We start from the raw sequence: 26,680 nt of genomic DNA, 5'->3' as shown, positions 1-26,680 counted from the left end.
CAATATGATTAGTGAACTTAAAAAAATTCATCAAGAATCAAGATGTGGCAAATAAGCATATAAAAACACACAGTGAAATGCAATCTTTTTTATATGTTATATAGAGTTGATTTTGCTGTTTGTCATTGAAGTCTTCAATATTCCTGTTTAAACTGAACAAGTTTAGTTTAGCTTTCGAAATTAATGAAGAACACTGGTTTGTTTGCAATTTTTATTAAGAACAGTTTTAATTGTTTTGATTTTTTAGTGCAGTGGTGTTTATCAAGTTTTGATGAAAGAGTGAGTACAAGAGTATAGACACTTCTCATATATGCTGGAAAATGGTCAACACATTTCAGAAAATTTGGACAAAGGGACAACTTGTCCAGCATGTTTCTTCGTAATTGGTAACATTATTATATAGTCCCCACGCAACAAAGTTTAGCTTTTAAAAATCAAAACTGTACCTATCCATATGCACTGTATTAAAGATAAGTTTAAACAAACTATTATGATTTCTTGGGGGGGGGGGGAGGGAAACAACCATAATTATAGTAATTATCCAAGATATGAAATCTTTCTACCATATGCCTCAACAGAGAAAAAAAAAACATTTTAATATGGACAAATCGACAAAAAAAAAAAATCAACAATATACATTTTGAAGACTGTTAGGAAAAGTCAACCTTTTCAAAGTAAATTTCTAAATTATGTTTGAGACTTATAAAAAATGCATTTATTTAATAATTTGTTGTTTTGTTTGTTTTTTGTTTGTTTTTTTTTTAATTATTATTATTTTACACAATAAACTTTTCAGTATCTGAATAATTGCTTTTACACTATTTTTTAATGTTTTTCACTGAAAACGTAGCATTGAGGTGTATTTTCCGGAATTTGCAGAGTATCACCGGAATGCCATGCGATAACGTTACGGAAAGGCCAATTTGAAAAATATGGAATTTACGTAAATTTAATGCTATTTTCATACCGTAAAAATTATATGTTATTTTGTCTAAGTATATGATACTATTAGTTATCAAAGGTACCAGAATTATAATTTAGTACACCAGAAGCGGGCTTTGTCTACATAAGACTCATCAGTGACGCTCATCTTGAAATATTCATAAAGCCAAACAAGTACAAAGTTGAAGAGCATTAAGGATCCAAAATTCCAAAAAAGTTGTGCCAAATACGGCTAAGGTAATCTATGTCTGGAATAAGAAAATCCTTAGTTTTTTGAAAAATTCAAAGTTTTGTAAACAGGAAATTTATAAAAATGATGACATTATTGATATTCATGTCAACACCAAAATATTGATAACTAGGCTGGTGACATCTACACAGTGGTTTAAATAATTATCAAAGGTACCAGGATTATACGCCAGACTGAAATGTCCATTTATATTCTATTATACAATGTAGTTTTCTATACGTCAGACTAAAATGTCCATTTATATTCTATTATACAATGTAGTTTTCTACAATGAGCAAATAAAATAAAATATATAAAAGTACTTTATCACATGTAAAGCACTATATGGATTCCTCCTTCTTCCTCCTTAATGGTTATATCACTGAGGGGTAAAACAACAGGGAATGCTTTGTAATGTACAGAATGAATATGTTTTGTTTTATGTTTGCTTTTTTACCTTTCATATTGTTTATATACTTTTTCTATATACCTAATTCAATTGATAACGGAAACAGCAAATTGAGAGAAGATCTATACATAAGAAGTTTATAGCTGATATTTTTTTTATCCCAAAAGTTTTGTAGATTACACGAAAGACTCAATATTATTACTGATTGAAGGCATGGTGGGCTGGTGACTTTTTGTACTCTTGCTTTAATTTTCATAGAATTAGCTTGTAAAAGTATCTCTAATTGGCCTTAATCAAATATGCAGTTATGTTCTTTTTTTAAATCTTCTTTTGCAGCCTTTTAACTACAGTACTTTTCTCTGAAATAAAGGATATACTTTAAAGATAATTGTCAACAAAATCAGAATTAAAATACTCATGATAAATAACATGCTTGAAATTATGTTTTCTGTTCTGTTTGCATGTGTATGAGCTGATTGTGTTCAATATACCTCACATTTAATGTGTACTAAGCTTTATAATGCAAATGCTTTGAGTAATTTGCCAAAGGATATTAAAAAATATATATACATGAAATGATTTAACACTTTTGGCTAAGGTAGTGTTTGAGGACTAGATTAATTGATGTGATTCTTAGCATGGTGACTATTGAATAAAATATCAATGGTTGCAACAGCTTACAGTATTAAAAAATTTGGAGGGGTGCCTTGACTGGCACTGGCAAAATTTATTGTACAGATTACAGCACAGGCACTTGTTTCTGTCAATATGGGGTTTACTATCCATACCCGTACGGTGATTTTTCGTACGGGTATGGATAGTAAACCCCATATTGACAGAAACAAGTGCCTATGGATTACAGATTACATATAGCTATCACACAAAACTTTCCAAATAATGTAGGGTTTCTTATCTTAACACTTTTTTTGCAGTATAAGAACAAATTTTAACTAATAACTTACAATAGGTGTAGTTTAAATTTAAAACCGGAAACTACTTTATCCGACATTTTACAATCAGATCGGTATCGGAAACGGACACGATCCACAACTTGTCGTATAATATATGCAAAGAGGGCAATCGAGACTAAATGGCATTCTAAAACAAAGCCACGATGTTATATTTATTTATAAACATTGTAAATTTAAAATCAATAAAGTGCTAAAACGTCATGCTGTCTTGCTGGCTATATATACACCATGTTTATACTCTGGCTCTGTATTTTGCCTTTTTGGTTGCGCATTTAACAAACTTGTACAATATTCAATCCAAACTTTACAACCGGTACATCTCAAACATTATAAACTGTATCTAGTTACGTTCATTAAATGCTGTTTTAGAAAGAAGAAAACGTCCACGTGTTCACATCAGTTACACGTTAACGTGATATCAACGTCTTACCTCGCTCAACATAGAAGCATCCACTTTCTTCTAGGGTTCTAGGGTTTAATACTAGATAATTAAATAATCAAACGTTAATGCAGTAAAATATGAGAAATATGACGTATATGTTGTAATTATGAAAACTTTTTGAAAATGTAGAACTATCTGTCTTGGAAAATAGCGAACAAGTGACTCGTTTCAAAAGCAAAATCTGATTGGTCAATTTCATGATGCAGTTCTTAAAAGAAATTGTTAGTCAGCGGGCGACCGTTATCCTATGTTACGACCGTTTTCACTGCTACTAGTGATAATTACTAAACCCGTACGGACCTACGGGCGACCGTTGTGACTACTAGCAGCAGACTGATATTTTTGACAATTTACTACTATTAGTAGGTGATTATATAAAAAACTGGTGGTAAAACTGGTATCTGATTTGGGTTTCATATTAAATGACAAAAAATCTGTTCGTATATCTACAAAGAAAATTCAATTGTTAGGGTTTTTGGTAGTATCTAAAAAATGATGTCACTTTAACACAAGACAAAAAAGAACTGATACATGAAGAAAGTCATAAATTGTTTTCAAGACAAAACTGTACAAAAAGAGAAATTGCTAGTTATATAGGGTAGGTAATCTCAAGTTTTTTTGCTGTTAATTATGGTCAACTGTATTATAGAGATATTAAAATAGAAAAATACTTACCTTAAAGATAGTAAAGGGCAAATATGGAAATAATTGACACATTGAAAAAAAATTGAAATACTTTGGGGTCAAGTAATATGTCCAGAGTTTTGGACAGAGTTAATCCACATTTTACAATTTTTTTTACAAACTGATGCTTCACTCTATGGCTGGGGAGCAGTACTTACTGACAATAAAACAGGAGGTAGATGTACCCCTGATGAACAAAAGTATCAAATGAGTTATATAGAATTACTTGCAATTTTGTATGGTTTGAAATCATTTGAATCTCAATTTAAATGTTTTACATATGCGAACATATTAACTGACAATACTACAGCAGTAAATAAACTCATCATAGATACTAGGATTTCAATTTTATATTTACGCAAGACGCGCGTTTCGTCTACAAAAGACTCATCAGTGACGCTCGAATCAAAAACAGTTTTAAAGGCCAAAAACAGTACAAAGTTGAAGAGCATTGAGGACCACAAATTCCTAAAAGTTTTGCCAATAAAATGAGTGGAATCAATTCAATATTGCAATATCTATTTGGTTTTGGGTAAAGAAACAAAATGTTTGGCTCACTGCTAGCCACCTTGCTGGAACTGAAAATACTATTGCAGATGCGGAATCTAGAAAGTTCAATATTGAAGTTGAACGGCAGTTAAACAAAGAGATCTATTTGTGAAATATGTGAACTCTGAGATGAACCCAAAATTGATTTATTTGCGTCTCGCCTCAACCTACAACTGAGAAGGTTTTTTTCTTGGAAACCTGACTTTGATGCTAGTTTTATAGATGCTTTTACCATAGACTGAATGATTTTAAATGCTATTTATTTCCTCCTTTTGGTTTATTAGGCAGATGTGTATAGAAGATCTTGACAGACAAGACAACAGTAATTTTAGTTTAGTATCGCCGTTGTGGCCGACTCAAGCATGGTTTACTCTAGTGATGCAGATGTCGATCGATACACCCATGCTAAAAATGGCAAGCAAAGATCTACTGACTCTTCCTTACAAGGACACGATCAATTCATTGAACAATCATTGAATTTAATGATATGTAAGGTACCAGGAAACAGTTTATTGACACAGGAATTTCGACAAAAACTGCCAGCATCATGTTATACTATTGGAGAAAAAAAAACACTAAAAAATAGCACTACAAACTGCTCAGAGTCTGAATTGACCAGTTTTTGTGCTCGATCAGTAAAATCGAGCACACAGTTTACTCGACCAGTCTCGACATTGTCTCGACTGTACTTAACTGTACTTAAGCGTACTCGACTAGGTCTCAACTTTACTTAATTAGTCTGATTCAGTACATGATGATATTTGTGTAGTCTGAAATAGTCTTAACCAAGGCTCGACCTGTCTTGACCTGTCTTGACTAGTCTCGACCTGTCTCGACTAGTCTCGACCTGTCTCGACTAGTCTCGACTCAGTCTGAACCAGTCTCGACCTGTCTCAACTAGTCTTGACCTTCAAATTTAGTTTTGACTGGTGTAAATCAGCTAATCTAACTAAATTAAATATTTATCTTACAAAATTCAAGCTTATTAGGTAGTTTGATTTATTGCTGTGAAATGAAAGAATTTAATTTTACAATAGGTAAAAATAAAAATTATCAGACAGGCATCTTTAATTTTTTTTATAACTTTTTCAAATCAACTTGGATTTTCATCAAACTATGCAGCTATCTTAGATATATCTTAAGCTTACTGAATCCCATGTCATTTAGTTTTTTGTTGTATTGCTGTAAAATTTAAGAATTTAATTAATCTTGGTAAAAAAAAGCTAGGATTTGCAATTCGGACAAAATAGAGATAGTACACTAATTTTTTTAATAACTTTTTCAAATCAACTTGGATTTTCATCAAACTATGCAGCTGTCTTACATATATATTAAGCTTACTGAATCCCAGGTCATTTTGTTTTTTGTTGTATTGCTGTCAAATTCAAGAATTAAATTAATCTATGTCAAAAAAGCTAGAATTTGCAGTTCGAACAAAATAGAGATAGTACACTTTAATTTTTTTTAATAACTTTTTTAAATCAACTTGGATTTTCATCAAACTATACAGCTGTCTTAGATATATATTAAGCTTACTGAATCCCAGGTCATTTTGTTTTTTGTTGTACTGTTGTCAAATTTAAGAATTAATTAATCTAGGTCAAAAAAGCTAGAATTTGCAGTTCGAACAAAATAGAGATAGTACACTTTAATTTTTTAATAACTTTTTCAAATCAACTTAGATTTTCATCAAACTCTACAACTACCTTTGCAATATATTGATCTTACTGAATCATAGGTTGTTATATAGTTTGATGTATTTCTGTCAAATTTAAGAATTTAATTAATCTAGGTCAAAAAGCTACGATTCATCATCATATTAGAAATATATCTTTTCTCATTACTTGGGAAAAAGTATATATAAAATAGTTATATAATTCCTTTAATGTTTTATTCCTTTTGATATACATTATATAAATATATCAAAAAGGGATGAGACATTAAAGAAATTATTAAAATATTTCTTCTGATTTGTGGTGATTTGTAAAGCAATGCCTTCTGCTTGGGGCAAACTTATTAAAAGACCACATCTACCAGAGAGTTTTAAATTCTAAATAACATTTATTCAAAGTTGCAACATCCTGTTAAATCTAAATTACAAGGCTTTTTTAATTCACTAGATAAATAATACACGAGTTTAAGAAAAGTAGGGCTTTCTTTTTACCTGTAAAACTCATGTGTACTGATGTAATTAAACCATATGTATAGTGCCATGTCATTTAATTTGACAAAACAAATATTTTAAGATAATTTTTGTTTTAATAAAAAAAAGATGTTTATTTTGTTTCAGCTGATTTGAAAAAGTTATGAAATCTTAAAAAAGGATCCTATTTTTCTGTTAAAACAAAAATTTAATATCATTTAATATATGAGGAAAGATATATTTCTAATATCGTAGTTTTTTACCTAGATTTATTATATTCTTTAATTTGACAGAAATACACCAAACTAAATAACAACCTATGATTCAGTAAGATCAATATATTGCAAAGATAGTTGTAGAGTTTGATGAAAATCTAAGATGATTTGAAAAAGTTATGAAAAAAATTAAAGTGTACTATCTCTATTTTGTCAAACTGCAAATCCTAGCTTTTTTTACCTAGATTAAATTAATTCTTAAATTTGACAGCAATACAACGAAAAACTAAATAACCTGGGATTCAGTAAGCTTAATATATATATATCTAAGAAAGCTGCATAGTTTGATGAAAATCCAAGTTGATTTGAAAAAGTTATTAAAAAATTTAAAGTGTACTATCTCTATTTTGTTCGAACTGCAAATTTTAGCTTTTTTGACCTAGATTAATAAATTTCTAAATTTGGCAACAATACAACAAAAAACAAAATGACCTGGGATTCAGTAAGCTTAATATATATCTAAGACAGCTGTATAGTTTGATTAAAATCCAAGTTGATTTGAAAAAGTTATTAAAAAAATTAAAGTGTACTATCTCTATTTTGTTCGAACTGCAAATTCTAGATTTTTTGACATAGATTAATTTAATTCTTGAATTTGACAGCAATACAACAAAAAACAAAATGACCTGGGATTCAGTAAGCTTAATATATATGTAAGACAGCTGCATAGTTTGATGAAAATCCAAGTTGATTTGTAAAAGTTATTAAAAAAATTAGTGTACTATCTCTATTTTGTCCGAATTGCAAATCCTAGCTTTTTTTTACCAAGATTAATTAAATTCTTAAATTTTACAGCAATACAACAAAAAACTAAATGACATAGGATTCAGTAAGCTTAAGATATATCTAAGATAGCTGCATAGTTTGATGAAAATCCAAGTTGATTTGAAAAAGTTATAAAAAAAATTAAAGACGTCTATCTGAATTTATATAATAATTTTTATTTTTACCTATTGTAAAATTAAATTCTTTCATTTCACAGCAATAAATCAAACTACCTAATAAGCTTGAATTTTGTAAGATAAATATTTAATTTAGCTAGATTAATTATCTGATTTACACCAGTCAAAACTAAATTTGAAGGTCAAGACTAGTTGAGACAGGTCAAGACTGGTTGAGACTGAGTCGAGACTAGTCGAGACAAGTCGAGACTAGTCAAAACAGGTCGAGACAGGTCGAGCCTTGGTCAAGACCATTTCAGACTACACAAAGATCATCATGTACTGAATCAGACTAATTAAGTAAAGTCGAGACCTAGTCGAGTACACTTAAGTACAGTTAAGTACAGTCGAGACAATGTCGAGACTGGTCGAGTAAAATGTGTGCTCGATTTTACTGATCGAGCACAAAAACTGGTCAATTCAGACTCTGAGCAGTTTGTAGTGTAGTATAAAGTATTTGTCAAAAAGTGGTTGTCTTACTGTCCTGAAAGGAAAATTAGTAAACTTCAAATTTCTATAAATATAGTGCTAGATGTTTTGACTATTTTTTTTTTAAAATGATCTTTTTATATAAACAAGGCCGTTAGTTTTCTCGTTTGAATTGTTTTACATTGACATATCGGGCCTTTATAGTACCGAAGTACTGACTACTGAGCTGATGATACTGGTAGTTCAATAGCAGAGGTATCGACCCAGTGATGTAAAACATTGAAAACAACACGTTTAATAACTCCATGCGTCCGAAGCGGCTCCCGGCTAAACGTTACAGTGTTTTTTTAGCTGATATTACTTTCTATAATAAAAGAATTATAAATTCTTATAGTTTTGATGTAAATCTAAAACAAAAATGCTTTGTTTACATTTATATATAAATGATATGTATATAAAAGTTACTATTGAAATTTTTTTGAGTGTGCTTTAAAATCTCATCTAATTGCGGAAGACATATCATGACATAATATAATTACTAAATTAAACGATACTTACATTTGTACCTTGGTTAAAGTTAAATGTGAAGCTGATATTTTCTAGGCGAATTAGCACTAGCGTTCGTTCCTACACAACACTAATAATGAGTTGTTTGAGGTTTTTAATGGGTAGGGAACATTCCGAAACACTCTTACTGAGATGTTTTGAGTGTATAATCCTATAGATAACGTTCATATAACACTGATACTGCTATGTGATATTCTATGAGAAATGACCACTAGCAAACAGTCCTAAAACACTGCTAATGAGTTATTAGACGTTTTGTATCTGTATGGAACGTTCTGAAACACTCTCACTGAGATGTTTAAAGTGTTTAACCCCTAGATAACGTCAATAAAACACTGATACTGAATTATTTGAGGTGTAAAACCCCGAGATAAAATTCATATACCAATAATGCTGAATTTTTTCATAGGATGTGATCTCGAGATAACGTACTTGCATGAACACTGGTACTGATTCATTCGAGTGGTATGAACACTAAATAACGTTCCAATTAAACAGGTCCTTAGTTTGACAAGGGATATGATCCATAGACAACGTTTATATAACACTACTCCTTGGTTTTACAAGGGATATGAACCCTATAAAACGTGCATATAACACTGATACTAAGTTTTTCAAGGGATATGAAAACAATAAAACGTTCATATAAAACTAATACTGAGATATTCTTGGTAAATGACCACTAGCGAATACTTATACTGCTTTTCTTTAGGAGTCTGTCGTTTGGATCACCTTGTAATAAAACTTGAATTGACTTTTTGGATGGCTAGATCAATATAAAACTAACAATTCACGATTTCTCAAAATTTTCACAAAAAAATGTTTTCATTTAGTAAGAATCTATCATGTGTGTCTCCACTTGATGTTACTTAGACAAGCATACGTGTCCCTACTTGAAGTTACGTGTCCCAGTTTAATTTAGGTTAGAATGTGTATAACCCCTAGATAACGTTTATATAACACTGGTAATGTGTTATTCGATGTGTATAACCATTGATGCTGAGTTTTGTTACAGGGATGCGATCCCTAATTAACGTTCTTAAACACTATAATACTGAGTTATTCGAGGAGTATGATAAGACGAAAGTCCTCATTTAGAAATCTCATATCATACTGAGTGTCCCCATTTAGTTGACGAAATAAATGCCATTAATAGTCACCATTTAGAATGCTCATATCATACATTTGTGTAGAGTTTGTGTGTCCCCATTCAGTTCACTTAATCTATGTCATCAAAATGACTGAATCTAACGATCATTTAGAATAGAGACTTTATCTAATCTCCAATCTATCCCATCTTCCTGCTAAATACATCATGGACAAATCTATATTCTACTGACGATGAAAGGTAACACTAGGGTACATAGAAAACATTTTTTTTTCTGCCAAGATTTCAGGTTAATTACTAAATTAAACGATACTTACCTTGGTTAATGTAGAAGTTTAATTTGTTTTTAATTTGAATTCTATGTAGTCATAGAATCACTGACGTGATTAGGTGAGAAGCACTGCACAACAGCAACCTCAGTTTTTAAATATACATGTGTTCGATGATGAAAGCCAAATGGTACTCTTCCAATACCATAAGCCTTAAACAATACAGCTGTAGGGAGGGTGGCTGATCACTTCAGTCTACATATATAAGGTGTCAAGTGGGTACACCTGCTACAACACGATAAAATTGGGACTTCTTTCGTGTTGGTTTTGTGTTTAATTTGATATCAGATTTGCTTACAAAAGAACTTATTATAATTGCATGTAACCATGGTAACAGTTGGTAGCTGAGAAATGTCCTTTGGATGACATAAATTAAGTGAACTAAATACTGGATACCTTAGACATGTAGACTGAAGAAATCAGATGACACCACCCTCCCTACAGCTGTGTTGTTAAAGGCTTATGGTATTGGAAGAGTACTATTTGGCTTTCATCATAGAAAAAAATGTATCTTTTAAGACTGGGGTTACTGTTGCGCAGTGCTTCTCACCTAATCACGTCAGTGATTCTATGACTACATAGAATTCAAATTAAACTTCAACTTTAACCAAGTTAAATATTGTTTAATTTAGTACTTAACCTGAAATCTTGGCAGAAAAAATGTTTTCTATTTACCCTAGTGTTACATCGTCAGTAGAATCTAGAGTTGTCCATGCTGTATTTAGCAGGAAGATGGGATAGATTGGAAATTAGCTAAATTGTCTATGCTAAAGGATGGTACGATTCAGTCAAAGAAAAAAATATATAAGTACGTCTTAACAAGTGACATATGTACGAGCAACAAGTTCGTTAGATAAAGGTTACAATAGTTCGGCAGTCATAAATCGATTGAGAAAAGAAACCAAATCCGGTTTACAAACTAAAACCTCAAAGTAAACACATCAACTATAACAACAAACCAACAGAAACATTGATGTGCAACAAAAAACCTTTACTTTGTATCTTTTTTGACATACAATGCCGTATTGACAGATCAAACGAAATACACATAATTTTTATTCAAGATAAAGTTAGTATACTAAATATGCAAATCTAAATACAATAAAACTATTGCAGAAATGTCTCAGGCAAGCAATTGGTTACATTAATTTGTTTATTTAGGATATCAAATTCACTTTTTGCATATATTTGTTCTTACATTTACTTCAAATAAAAACATTGTTCTGACCATAAACAGATGCATGTTTATATCTCTATATTGTTGAAATAATCACATTTGTGTTACACATAAAAGACATAAATATACTATTAGCAGTTGCAAGCAGATGCATTGTATGGATATATACGCAGTTCATTACAAATATATGTTGCTATTGGTTTCAAGATACAATATTGTTTTCGTTTTTACTTTTTGACAACCATTTCATCTCTCATACAAGGAATTAAACCTTTTCGGAAGGCTACTTCGAGTAAATCATCTGCAGTATGAATTGTTTTAGGATATTGCTTCATTGCCCATTTTAAAAAGACACAGAATTCCGACCAATCAACGGAGTTGTCGCTATCCATATCGAGGGCCTGCAACGCTTTTTTAGTATCGTTACATCTGTAACAGGCAAAATAAGGGGCCATGAAACCATTGTAGAAGGAATCGAAATCCAGGAGGTTATCACCTTGAACTTTATCTTTCAGATCCCATTCGTCCCATCTTTCACGGATTTCTTGAAGTAGGTTTTGTCCATGTGGTGTCTCCATTGGATCGTTGGCGATTTCGTCTCTTATTTCATCTGTGAGTTTCCCCCCAGATCGGTCGAATAAAACAGCCAACCCACATTTACTCATATACTCTTCTTTCCTGAATATAATAAAAACATGAACAGTGGACTTGTGAAAATAAAAAAAAAAAATGAAATAGAAAAAAAGTACTAACCCGAACATTAATTTGTCTTTGTTTGGTGGTGAAGCAGTGTTCGCGGTTTATTTATACCTTGTAACTTTTCATTTTGAACGTAATTTTAATTTATTTTACCTTTTTAATTAGAGTGGTTTTATTTTCTGGGATTTATATGCTTTGATAAAATTGTACAATACAATGTACTTATTATGGGGACGAAGTCCCCAATAACCTGATAACAGTAGAAAATTCAATAAAAAAAAATCGGGAAAATTTTGCCGAAATTTTCATTGTACTAATGAACTCAAAATCGTTCAAACTTTTTTATGTCATGTTTTAATTCCCGCATCTGCGCAGAAATCTACAATGTACTTCCTTTTTCCGGTCTCGTTTGCATGAAATTTTGAGTAAAATATATATTTATCAGTCTAGTATAAAATAGGAAGGAACGCAATATCAATTTCATTTTTAATAATTTCTTGATATGAAAAAAACGTTACCTTATGATAGCATATCTTTGTTTTCATTGCATATGACGTCATAACTTAAATAACGTCACAACAAAAATCCCTAACAACAGAACCAAAATCGGAAACGTTACGGTATTTCCGTTTTGAAATTAAGATATGTTTGAATTAAAAAAAAATCATACAGACTTCGTCCCCTTTCACGAGTAATGCATTCCTCATATTAGATATAATTATGATGAGGTCGGTGAAAATTGTGCAATGCAAAGAAAACAAGGAAAAGGGTTTCAAATTTAAACCAATAGATTTTCAAAACAAAGCTTTTACAAAGACTCTATAGCGGATAAAGCGATGAAAAGGAGAATTATAGAACAATTTCTCCTCTTCGTGAAATATCAGTAAAACAATGTCGGTGAAGATACTGAGTAAAAAATATTTATATACAGTAATCGACTTATCATGATTGTACATTTTAAAGAAAATATTTGCTTAATTTAAATTGTGTTATTAGAAATTAACATTTGACGGGTAGTTGTGTCATTGGCAATCATACCATCTTGTTATCTTTATTTATAAAAAAAAAACACGATATGTTACGTTCATTGTTTATCGAGATGATTTTATGCATTTAAATCAAGCTTGTGAAACTGAAATAAAAAAATCAAATTCTTTGCTGCAAATTGATAAATAAAATTGGAAAAAAATATGCACATACAAAATCTAAAGATCTTTCAGCTCACAACTTTACTGAATAGTCCACATAGTTATTTAACATGTTACAATTTCCAACACTAGATTTTCAAGTCTAGACATGAAATGAATATATAATACTAAGAAAAAACAACATCGTCTGTCGGATGCGATAAACTTATGTTCAGTATCAAACACATTTGCACTTACTTTTGAAGTAGTTGCTTTTTCAACCTGTGTTGTATACTTTATAGAAAATGTAAACAAACCTGTTCGCTCGTAAATCTTCTAGCATGACTTCCTTCATAAGATTGGCTCGTTCTATAGTAAAGTCTTCGTTCTCGCCAAAATAATTGACTAATTTAGTTTGGACCATTTTTGCTGATGAAAGAGTGGTTATTCGAATAGGAGCTTTTTCCTCGAAAAATTCGGCAAAATCAAATTCTTCAGCATTCAAATCATAAACGAAGTCGAGAGCACGTGCACCATACACAGGCTGTTTGATGTGGGGATCAACTCCAGTAGTAATTCTGGTCATGTTAATTGCTGCTTTTCTCAGGTACGTACAATTAAACTTTTTCAGCACTCTTTTGTTTCCCATTCTAATTAGATTAAGTATTGTAACTATAGATGGCGCATTTCCCATGGCAGCGCCTTCTTTTATTACACTAGCCCAAATTCCATTTGCTCCATCCATAAGTACCTAAAAATGGAATAAAATACTCAATTTAGTTTACAAAATATAATTACCTAATATTAATGGCAACCTTTTCAAGGCTGTTTAATATGAAATTTTCAAAGTCTAAAATTTGCAAAAAACAGTAAATTAAAAAAAGAGAGACATGTCTTGTTAATAATAATAAGTTTGCATTTCTTTCTAACCTAAATTTTGTAAACGTTGTGTGGCGTTTATTATCGTTTCCTAAACGCTACTAAAGTAGAAGCAAATACATCGTTTGATTAGATATAAGTGTTTACTGACCCTGTTTGAACTTTCATTAGTGCATGCATATGCTGTTGGTAAATACTAAACAGACTTATTATGCTGTTATAATTAAAAGCGATTTCTTTCAACTAACTCAAGACTTTACACCGGTTTTTTTCCCTCTATTTTCTATAAGAGTGTTGCCTATAATTAAGATTATCACTAACAGTGTTTCGGGAATTTTTGCGTGGGTCCCTATTCAAAAGTCTCTTAACTACTGCCTTGATTTAGCAAGTTATTCTTTTATATTTTTGTTACGTTTATATGCTATGATAGGCACTACTAAGGGTGGAGATTTCACTGCATTGTTTGTCTTTTTGCAGATTGTTCCAATGTTTTCTTATGATTTTACTAAAATTCAAGATTGAAGTTAGAGACAAATGTCCTAACAAACGATGAACGACAACCTGGTAGACGCACTTTTAGCGAGTGCATAGTTTGTCAAAGTTAATGTAAACTTTGAAAACGTATGTTTGAAACAAATGATCAAAAAATGTGCGCGTTTGCATCGTTTGTGTTAGAAAGAAATGAATTCTAGATTTACTTAACAGGTCATAGTTTTCTATGTTGTGTTTTGTGTACATTTGTTTGTCTGTGTCAGTTTCTTTTGAAGCCATGGCGTTGTCATATTAATTCGACTTATGGGTTTTAATGTCTTTTTGCCTCTTTTGTCTCTCTTATTTTGTCGCATTTGAATAACAATACATCACAATCTAAAAAAAATATGCCTTTTCTTATAATTTTTAATAGCTGTTTTAAAAGTGTTTGAACGACATTTTAAATTTGCCCTACCATTTATAATTCTCTTGTTCTACTTTCTTTTTGTAAATAGGCAACAAATTTAAGATGATTTGGTTAAAAGGCAATTTAACCACTATATTACTGAGATCAGGTTTGGAAAATTTTTAAGCAACTTATCAGTGAGAGATATATACATGTATGCAATAAATTATGATAATTAAAGACATGTAACTTTTATTGTAAACGCATACTTGCAAAGCTACAGCATCACAGTAACCAAATTTCTCGTGAACATGCACCAAGAGATGACCTTTGAAATTATTGGCATCCATGACCTTTCTTATATGTTTTGCCCAGGTTCCACATTCCTCTGGAAGAGATTGCCCTCTTGGTTCCTCAAACATAAGACCAAATAATGGTAGTTTACATAAGAAATCAGTTACTTCAAATACTCTTTCGGAATCAGTTGGCATAGCATCTGGGAGGTCTCTGAAATTTACGAATACTTTTGCCTCTGTACTCAAAGTTTTAAAAACCCAGTCTATCCATTTTTTAAGCAATGCGCACATCTCTTTTGTTGTGAATCTGTCAAAATCGTATGTAGAGTCACCAAGATCGATTTCGAAGATAACGTTATACAGACCAGCTTCTTTCATTTTCCTTAATCCTACAGGTATGCTTTCAGTGTCAGGAACTTTCTTCTTTATTGCTGAAAAAGGCATATAAAGTTTTATAGTTATCAAAGGTACCAGGATTATAATTTTATACGCCAGACGCGCGTTTCGTCTACATGAGAATCATCAGTGACGCTCAAATAATAATAGTTATAAAGCCAAAATAGTTATAAAGATGTTATAATTGAATCAGCATGTTCCTAATTTAGATCTTGTTGCTTGAGCTGACGTTTGAGTAAAGTGACGGGGATAAATATATAACGGATGTTTACTTTTTTAATCCTGCTCAAGAACAATTTAAAAAAATGTTTACAAAAAAAGAGTAAGTTGGAGTTTACAAGACGTATAGAAAAAGCTGCTGATCTTTCTGTGGCACTGAGTTCATCTCGTATTTTGTGATGTGTATGTTGCTCAATCTTTAATTTTTTCTGGTAATAAATATTTCTTAGCATGGTCTCTCTGTCCGTCTTTTTTCTCCATTGACTTATGTTTTTTTTAATTGCTACGTGATATCTCTTTTCTTATTACACATGGATTGCATGATGTTTGTTAAACTTTGATTTTTTTTAATACATATTAAGAACAATGACTTTATAAGTAACTGACAATGACTTTATAAGTATCTGACAATGACTTTATAAGTAACTGACAACGACTTTACAAGTAACTGACCTTCAGTTATTTCTGAGAAAGCCCAAAGGCCTGCACGATCCTCCCCTTTGTCAATGAGTTGTTTGATAAAGACATCATCTACACGAGTGCTGTGGTTGAAGGAGGCAACTATTGTATGCTTAAATCCACATTTTTTAACTTCGTCATAAACTTTCCACTTGTTTTCAATGGTGTGACCTCTAAGCTGACCTACTGTGCTCTCTCTTATTGAGTTGTCTAGGACAAACAAATCTAAATCTTTCAGTACTTGGTATTTCTTTATACTTTCGGTCACATCTTGTTCATAGACTTTGGCCAAGTTTTTAAACTGACCATTGCATGCTTCACGTGCCATTTTCTTTATCTGAAAATATTAATGGTGCATGGTCACTTAAATTTGTTTAATTAAACACGAAAATAACAATTTTGAAGTCACTTTTCTGTATTTACCTTTACGTATAGGTATCTTTTTTAGTTGTTGTTGCTATTGACTTGTTGCGTTATATCATACTTATCGATATATTTTATGTCGACCTGTGTGGCGAGATCTCAAAATATTGTGTTATATAAAAAATGCGATATCAATTATCATTAACTTACCACTAGTAGTTCCCCATAAATTGACCTAATCACACACTAATACATGAAAACTAAACAAAAAATTTCGAAGTCAATAAAATCTAACCATGACTGAGGGGTAGGGGCCAAATAATCTCAATGGAAATGAGATATGCCAATGTTTATGCAACTGCATACCAATTATCATTAACTTTCCACTAGTGGTTCCCCATAAACTGACATAATCACAAACTATTTTATGTGTGTAATACAATAAAATTAACTAAATTTAATTGAAATATAAGTTCAAAAGTCAATTCAAAATGCTCAAACAATTTTGTAAATAAAGTGAAATCCTGCGGAAAAGTCGCTTTCCAAACCCTAATTTATGAACTACCCAAACAGAAATTAAAATAAATGAACAAATTGCTGTCAATTCGTATTCCAATCTCTATCAAATCGTGATTCTGCGATTTGTTAGTACCATTTGCTTGCGATTCATTAAACAAATTATAAACAAATCAGAATTTTCCAAATTCCCTTAAACTGATTTATTTGTGATGTCTTTAAATTGTATGATTTGTAAGCAATTTGTTTCTGTTTTTATGTGATTTGTTAGCTCATTTGCATGTGAAATTTTATCACTTTCAAATCACAAAGAAATCATACGATTTGTTTATCATTTGTTACCATGATTTGTTCCTCAATTTTTTTTTTTTTTTTTTTGGTAATATGCAATCTATATACAAAATATAAAAACACAACTTACAGAAAGTAGAAAATAAAGTTTCGTGTGTATGTTATGTAGATTTCGATATAACTACATTGTATGACCGGATGAAAAGCATGTGAATTATTTGGACTATGATCTTTCTGACTTTAACTATTATATCTTTTAATTGCCATTATTAGCTCAAATATTCCCACACAATTATCTTTTGGTTAAAGATGTATGTTTCTACTAATCCGATAATGGACTTCGTATCTACGTGACAAAGACAGTTGTTATCAGATAATAACAATGGACAATAATAATTTGCTTAATCCGTAGTTACATGTATTTCTTTATTATTCTGTTTTATATACACTTCTTAAAAATAATTTATGTTTAGTTTTTGGAAAGGTTCTTTAACCGTTAACACCGGACTCAATATTGTAACATCTTTTATATTCTTGTTGGATCGTTTATTAAATTGTTAAACTTTATACCTACTTGATTCTTCATTTAATACCCAGCAAATAGTCTGGCAATACAATTTAGAAACTGAGGTTTTGTAAAAGATTTATAGTTGATATAGACGTTTATAAATTGATAGTTTACACATAAAGGAAATTAAACAGTGAAAGGTCCGTATCCTGTTTTTTTTTTTAGATTTATCATATATTTAGTACAAAATACAGTAATTTTGTATATCTGATAAAGGTTCTTTTTTTAAGTCTGTATCGCCTTCCCTGTATCGCATGGCAAAACCCATATCGCATACTTGGCGTTACGTCATGAATCGAATGACGCTAACGTTTGATCTATGACGTCCAGTTGCAGTATTTCCTAGCATACAGTAGGACAACCGGAAGCGCCTGAGTAACACACACAAGTTGTCAACATCCGTTTTTAAACTGGTCAAGGTGTTCTTCCAAATTCCGAAGCAAGGTTGTCGGCTCTCCGAACATTCCCGAAGTCCTACGTTTAACATCCTTGCCTTCAGCCGTACTCACATGTGAAAGATCTTGCAGAACGTAGACATCCGCAGCGCATGCATACATTTTTTCGTTAATTGCATAAACATCTATTTCAAACATGTTTTTGTATTAACTTTACTGGTTCATTTTAAAACCGAAGACAATTTGTAGCCGTTTGACCATTCTGTTGAAAGTGCGTACATGCGAACTACTTTGTTTACGTTTTCCAAGTTGACGGCCGCCAGCGTACAAACCATGCAGGTATGACTTTTACTTATATTAAACGAAATAACTGTTTTAAATCATTGTATATTAAAGAAATCAATTGCATAGATGTAAGGTCTGATCGCCGGTGGACTACAGTGGAGATCAGTTCTAACCTCTCATAAATTCTGTCAGGAGAACTGTTCTAGAACAGTATGTAGAACTGTCAGCCTGACACCTTTTAGTCCGTTCTAGGTTAGAACTGTTCTAGCTAGAACTGATTTGGTCAGTTCTACCTAGAACTGATTTAGACAGTTCTAGCTAGAACTGATCCTGACAGTTCTACCCTAGAACAGTTTTAGTCAGTTCTACTTCTAGAACAGTTCTACGGTTAGAATTGATATCAAATTCTACGGCTAGAATTGATTTATAAATTCTATGGCCAGAATTGATTTATAAATTCTACGGCTAAAATTGTCGGATTTATAAATTCTACGGCTAGAATTGATTTATAACTTTTAAGAAATCTTTGTCTAAATATAAAGGCTTCGGCAAAATAGCGATTACTATTATATAGAGTTTTACTATTTGCCGGTTTTATTTCAGATTTATAATCGGCAAGAGAACATGTTTAACCCCGCCATATTCTGCATGTATGTGCCTGTTCCAAGTCAGGAGCCCGTAATTCAGTGATCATAAATTAGGCCGTTAGTATTATGGGGGGGGGGGGGGTATTATTTATATTGTTTTACATTAAATTTTGTTATTCCGGGAGTCAGGATGGCTCGTTATCACATAACAAAATTATCTGACCTAATTAACCAAATGTAATTTCTGTTTACGAGTAGTTTTCATACCTCTGACGGACCTGATTAACAAAAATCTTTTGACCACATCAATCTAAACTGATATTATTTGCTCTTTCTTTCTGCAAATCTATATAGCAGCACAGTACTTCAGTTTTAATTTTAGGTCAAGAGGGACTGTACTATACAAGTTACAGCAATATTGGAAAACAATTTTGTTCGCATCAATTTATAGTGCCAGCATGCAGGGGCAGATCCAGCCATTATAAAAAGGGGGTGGGAGTTTCAACTATATGCTCCCATTCAAATGCATTGATCGTAAAAAAAAGGGGGCTCCAACTCCTGGACCCCCTCCCCCTTGATCCGCCAATAAGCATGTCCTCTTTTTATTCAAAATATTGAATCATAAACAAATATCAGTAGTTTTCATACTTCAGACTGAGTCGTGTAATAAAATCTTTTGACCGCATCAACCAAAACTTTCCATATTTGCTTTTTTTATGTAAATCTATAAAATAGCTGCACAGTAATTCAGTTATAATTTTAGGTCAACAGGGACTGTAGCATATAAATAACTACAATATTGGAAATAAATGACCACAATTTTTTTTCTCGCATCAATTGAGAGTACCAGCATTTCCTATTTTTATTCAAAATATCGCATCAGAAACAAATATCAGTAGTTTTCATACCTCAGACTGACTCATGTAACAAAATTATTTATCTGCATCAATCAAAACTGACCATATTTGACAGCATCAACCAAAACTGACCATATTTGCTCTTTTTTATGTAACTCTTATAGTCGCATAGTACATGTAGTAAATCTGTAATATTTTTATGTAAGGATGGATTGTAAAATCATGAAAATACAAATGATAGAAATATTGGAACACAATGCTACCTAATTTCATTTGCATCAATTTAGAATGCCAGCAAGACCTCTTGTTATTCAAAATATTGCATCATAAACAAATATCAGTAGTTTTCATACCTCAGACTGACTGGTATAACAAAATAATTTGCCCGCATCAACCAAAACTGACCATATTTGCACTTTATTATGTACATGATGTCAATCTTAATAGCCGCAAAGTAAATCACTTATATTTTTATATCAGGTGGATTGTTTAATATAAATGAAAGCAATATTGGAAAACAAAATTATGCTCACATCAGTTTATAGTGCCAGTATGTCCTCTTTTTAATCAAAATTTTGAATCGTAAACTAATTTCAGTAGTTTTGATATCTCAGACTGACTCATGAATATAACAAAATTATTCGTCCGCATCAACCAAAACTGACCATATTTGACAGCATCAACCAAAACTGACCATATGTGATAGCATCAACCAAAACTAACCATATTTACACTTTGTTATGTAAATCTTGATATATATATATAGCCGAATACTTAATCACTTATAGTAATACATTACGATGGATTGTATAATTCAAATGACAGCAATATCAATGAATATTGGAACACATTGGCTACAAAAAAATTTCCACATCAATTTAGAGTATCACCAAGTCCTCTTTTTATTCAAAATATTGAATTGTAAACAAATTTCAGTAGTTTCGATATATCAGACTGAGTCGTTTCAACAAAATTATTTGACCGCATCAACCAAAACTGAACTTATTTACACTTTTACTTGATCATGTAAATATATATGGCCTCATTGTAAACCAATAATATTTCTATGTGAGGACGGATCGTATGATAAAAATGACACCAACTTTGAAACACAATACACCTTATCGCTAATCCTGGCTGACCCGGCCTCCTGAACTTTTGAAGCATACAACAGTCACTTTTCCATTGTGGCGTCAGATATTTTGTTTTATGACGTCAAAATTTTACGGGAACCTGTGTGATATCCAGTAATGGCAGACAAATAGCGTCAAGGTGTATTTATACCATATCTAAGAATTTAGCGCGCCTTTATTTCCTCTCTGTACCCATAATAATACACCTTATCGTTAATCCCAGGCTGACCCGGCCGCTTGAACGTTTGATGCATGCAACAATCACTTTTCCATTATGGCATCAGATATTTGGTTTTGTGACGTCAAAAATTTACGGGAACCTGTGTGATATCCAGTAATGCGGACAAATAGCGATAAGGTGTAAAGTGACTTTATAACATGTTTAAGTCAGTAGTTTGTGATGTGTTTTTTTTAACAAAACTATTAAACGACATCATCCAACACTCACATGACTGATTCATATACTTTATTTCAAAAATAAAAAAGTACATGTATGGGAAGTTCTCTTCTTGGAATAGTATACTGTTAATATAATTTGAAGAAGGCAAAGAAAAATGCATGACTTTGTTTGTAGCCGAACGTCCAGGGGCAAATGTTTCATTCATGTTCAGATCGAGTATATTTTTCTGAGTTCCAGACTCCCAGATATCATTTATAATCGTTATGGATAAGTCTGGCTAAATTGACGAGATGGTGCAAATGTATATAGTTTTTTAAGTTATACAACACTTTTTTCATTAATATCCCATAATTCATCCACTGTACAATTTTCGTTTGAACATTTGTCAATACAGAATCTTAAATGAATGTAAATCCAAGGCAAACAAGGTAAATTACGATTAAAATTCCATGAATTAAATGTAGAGTTATATTTAGGAAGAGACTGTTAAAAACGGGGAACGAAGAAACGTAAACAATGATGTTTCCGTATGCAATCTTATAAAAATATTTCTCCGATGAGTTGGATAACCTTCTATTCACTTCGATATTTGTACATGGAACGTTTGATCAGTAAAAAATATAGAAAATCTGCTATTATATATAGCAAAGTAATTGGAAGTGATTTATTTCTTTTAAATTCTAAAGTGCCCTTACTGCAGTGACGTCATTTAGAACTGTTCTACAGTCCTGACTGATTTAGTCAGTTCTGCTGACAGTTCTACGGTTAGAAGTGATTTGGACAGTTCTACCTAGAACTGATTTAGACAGTTCTACCCTAGAACTGATCCTGATAGTTCTACCTAGAACTGATTCTGACAGTTCTATTTGGAACAGTTCTAGGGTAGAACTGTTCTAGGTAGAACTGTTCTAGGACAGGTTAGAACAGTTCTATTACAGAATATTCTGACAGTTCTAATGAGAGGTTAGAAGTGATCTCAACTATATACAAAATTGCCGTTTCTTGAAAGCAGAAATACCAGAAATTAAAAAAAAGGGGGGAGGGTACTTCAAAAAAAGTATCATACTTCTAGCTGTGGTACCATACTATCACTGTGGCATACATAACTTTATTCGTATGGACAGGAAATAGTGTTTGCTGGATATAGCAATGGTACCCCATCATCCCCCCCCACAAAAAAAAAACCCACTGCATTAGCAATTTAGCTCTTTAGCATGATCAAGGATTTGCATGGCTAAGAATCAATTGAGAAAGCAAGCAAAGGTTGCCTATGAAATTATGGTGTCATTATTCAATTGTACATGTATGTTAAGGAAAGAAAAAATATACCTCACAGGTTTTAAAACCTAATTATATATTTTTGTCTGTCTTATTTCTAAACCAATGTCATAACATGAGGTGCCAGGACTGATTGACGGGAAGATAGACATAGATAGATAATAGGCTGTAAATACTGATAGGAATGATCAAATGCCAGAATCATAATTATGTATATATTTACAAAAATATACATGTATAATCACCCATTTTCTTTACAATGTACATGTACATTCAATTTATTGGTTCCATTGATCATCCACTGTTGACAAATGGCTAATTTACAGAAAACCAGGCATATATAATACTGTTATATAGCACTTACCATATATTAAATAATTATATATTTTTAATTTTTGTGTTTTTGTTGAATTTATGTTATTTTGGTGTCTCTGTCTGAAATAAAACAAATTCCAGTGCAAGGTTAAAATATTTTTTTTTCCTTTGAGACATGCATGTGTAGGCTAAAGGTAAAGGCACAGAAAAGTGCAGAGGGGAAACATAATCAGCACCCCTCTTTTATTGGCTAGCTGTATGTTAATATAGTGCTGATTCTGATGATAGAAAATTATTTTCTTTAGGTTTTTTGTTGCTGATTATCATGACAGTCATAACATGAGGTGGCAGCCAGGACTGACAGCTAGGAGATATGAGAAGTAAGCAATGAAATTTCTATCAGAAGATATGTTAATTTCAATAGTATTTTATCTTTTGGTAAGTTTTAAATAATCTTATATATAAAATAATTACAACTTTGTATGTATATATATAGAACATCATTTTTTTTTCAAAAATTGGACTAGTGAATTCATATATATAGTGTAAATTAAGTAGCTAGTTTAAAAAAAAAATTGACATGTGTAGTGATCTGCATCTGACAGCATATAACTTTAGGTTTTATGAAAAAACTAAGGTCATACATGTATATGAATGTTAAAAATTGCAATCTTCAAAACATGTCCAGTCTGGGACTATTATACTAATATTATTCCATTAACCATTAACTTAAAAAGGGGGCTACAAGAATTCGAAAGAAAAAGCAAATGCAATTTTGTAATAAGAATAAATGAGAAAGGAATTAAAATTAATGTCTAATATAGGGAATAAAAAATCTGCCCCTCAATATTCATTAAAAAGTACAGTTTTCCTTCATTTATTATAAAATTTATTATTTAAAGACTAAAGTGTGTGTAATTTTACACGGAAACAGTTAAAATAAATTTTGGACCATGAAATATAGTCATCATTAAAACTGATTATTTCTGTTCTAAGCTAGATATATAGGTAGGGTCAAACAGTCCTAGTTTTGTACTTGAATGTCGGTTTGATAGTAATGTGCAATTTTATACGACTGTAAATGATAAATCAACTAATTTTGATATTTTTGTCAAAATAGTCAATATTTAGAGAGTGTGTTCCATATTCTAAATATGAAAATAAGCTGCTTTTACAAGACTTGCTGATCTGACTCTTTTATTCATGGCATTTTTTTTATACCTTCCAAATTTATTTCTCAATGTTTTATGACTCAAATAGCAAGTAGGGGGGGGGTGTTGAAGTGACACTATAAAAAAATTGAGTCATGCGTTTAAAAAGTTAAGTAGTCACTGTGATTTGGTACAGCTGATAAGGGTTAACAATTACCACTTCGGAAGCTTTCAGAAGATTTCGAGGCCCCCTTAACACAAAATTGTGTATATTTTGAGTTAGAGCCGATGAAGTGTTCTATAATTTTGATATAATTTGTCCAAAAAGTAGTAAAACACACTGTGAAAATATTATTGAGAAAGCGCAGGTGGGATTTTTTAAATTTTCATTTATTGCCTTAAAGAAATGCATAACTGTGTACTTGTGAACCATATAGGAAAGTATATCGTAACTCACAATTAATCGCTACTGATACAGAACAGAAATTATCTCTTTTCACAAGTTTTTAAATATTTTAATGTCATTCAGGTGATTTGACACTTATAATTTTCTTATAATAACTTGAAATGTGATTTAAATATCTCTTTAAATTGAGTGAAATAGGGCGCAAAAGTAATTATATATAGTGATGGTAATATATATTTAAGAGGTTAAATATCTCTTTTATTACAGGTATTTACTTGTAGGAATACTCAACTAATAACATACATTATAAAAAGGAAAAGAATATTCGCCAGTGAGACAATCGTACGACATAAACAAAAATAATTATAGACTAACTAAGAACGTAAACAAAACACTGTCCTGTGTCCATTGCTCTATGCCACTCGACCAACGAGGCTAACATATTATAGATTTTGTTAGTCGAATTATGGCTTTCCTCAGCATGTTCAGGGCGGTATTGCAGAACATGATATATAACGGCAATATATATATATATATATATATATATATATATATATATATATATATATGTATATTTATTTTCACAAACCAAATTACAAAGGTATAGAGAGGCAAGTCGGATGGTAAACCTTTCAGATCAGTCATTTCTTAAATGATAATAATGTAATTAGCCATGCCGTTACATCAAATTATATTTATATATTTTTTTATAATATATATATATATATATATAATAGTATACGAATCAAATCTACTCTATCATCGTTAGGTTGATTTTCTAGTCACTTTATATTTATATATATATATATATTACGACGCTAGATTGAAACTGACGAGGAACGGTAACACCCGGCCACCAAAACCTTTATTATTGTGAAGCCAAGGTGGTCGAGTGGTCTAGCGGATATAATACAGGCGATTGTGTGTCACGATATCTCAGTAGCATGAGATCGAATCCTTGCGAGGAAAGAACAAACAATTTTCGAAAGCAAATTACAAATCTTACATTGTTGGGCTGAGGTTTAGACGAGTTGTATATATATATATATGTGTGTACATATAGAAATATACGTCTAAACATTGACAGACTTTCTCCATTTAATGACCCGTAGGTCTGTAATACTAGGCTTAAACCATAATATGCATTTAAATTTTATAAAATTCGACTCAAATTTAGCTCAACAAAGTTAGGGACGACATCAAAAAATCAATGAAGGATAAAAAGCTTAATTCAAATAGTTTGGGGAGGGGGGTCAACATTGCCGCAAGTTTTGTTTAATTGACATCGATATTATATATATCCTTATTGGTCAATCAATTTTTTCCAAATTAAGTTAAGAGGGTATAGGGGGGTCAGTGAAAAAACTAAATGAATTAAGTTTTTTTTTTTTTTTTTTTATCTCACATTGAACTTTAGATGTCGTCCCTTAGATCTGTTAATTTTCGTTCGCAAAATTTTGTTCTTCCCTTAGCAGTATTTGAACCTTTGCTTCTGTGTCATCGTGAAAGTGACCTTAATACATGCGCTTTTATGAATAATGAGTTATCTTATAATGTATAGCCTATATGTATTGTAAAACTGGTATATATGTACTTACTTTAAGCTTTGCTAGATAGCTTTCAAATTGATACAAAATTATGGAAGCTGATCACTTGATACACCCGTGTTTATATTTTGTTTCAGAAAATATCTCTTGTTCATCAGACGTAAACAAAACTGACAGAGTTGTTGATCGATACGCACCAATTGCTAAATGAAGGTTAAATCTACACCATTCTTTAATAAAGTGACTCATGCAGAAACTTGGTTACTGTAATGTTTACTATAGAAACAAATATTTTAAAAGTTAATAGAAACACAATCTAATTAAAATTAAATCTTATATATAATAATTGCTCCCGTTTTGATATGTTGTGCATCAATCAGAACGGGAGCAATTAAAGGATTTAATTTTAATTAGATTGGATATTATCAATCAAGATTTAAT

General features: G+C 31.4%; 1 protein-coding gene across 1 annotated transcript; it reads right to left on the bottom strand.

Moving 5' to 3' along the window:
• Window positions 1–11,061: 11,061 nt before the first annotated feature.
• LOC143044619 (uncharacterized) lies at window positions 11,062–26,422 on the bottom strand. Its single transcript, XM_076216679.1, has 5 exons — window positions 26,291–26,422; window positions 16,142–16,484; window positions 15,047–15,504; window positions 13,339–13,772; window positions 11,062–11,873 (listed from the first exon to the last, which is right to left on the bottom strand). Exons 2-5 carry the CDS (start codon window positions 16,473–16,475, stop codon window positions 11,423–11,425), a joined length of 1,677 nt encoding a protein of 558 aa, XP_076072794.1. The 5' UTR covers window positions 16,476–16,484; window positions 26,291–26,422; the 3' UTR covers window positions 11,062–11,422.
• Window positions 26,423–26,680: the final 258 nt, after the last annotated feature.

The sequence above is a fragment of the Mytilus galloprovincialis genome, chromosome 9 (assembly GCF_965363235.1).
Source record: "Mytilus galloprovincialis chromosome 9, xbMytGall1.hap1.1, whole genome shotgun sequence".
NCBI lineage: Eukaryota > Metazoa > Mollusca > Bivalvia > Mytilida > Mytilidae > Mytilus > Mytilus galloprovincialis.
The sequence above is the reverse complement of the archived record's forward strand: the minus strand, read 5'-3'. Positions and strand labels throughout refer to the sequence as shown.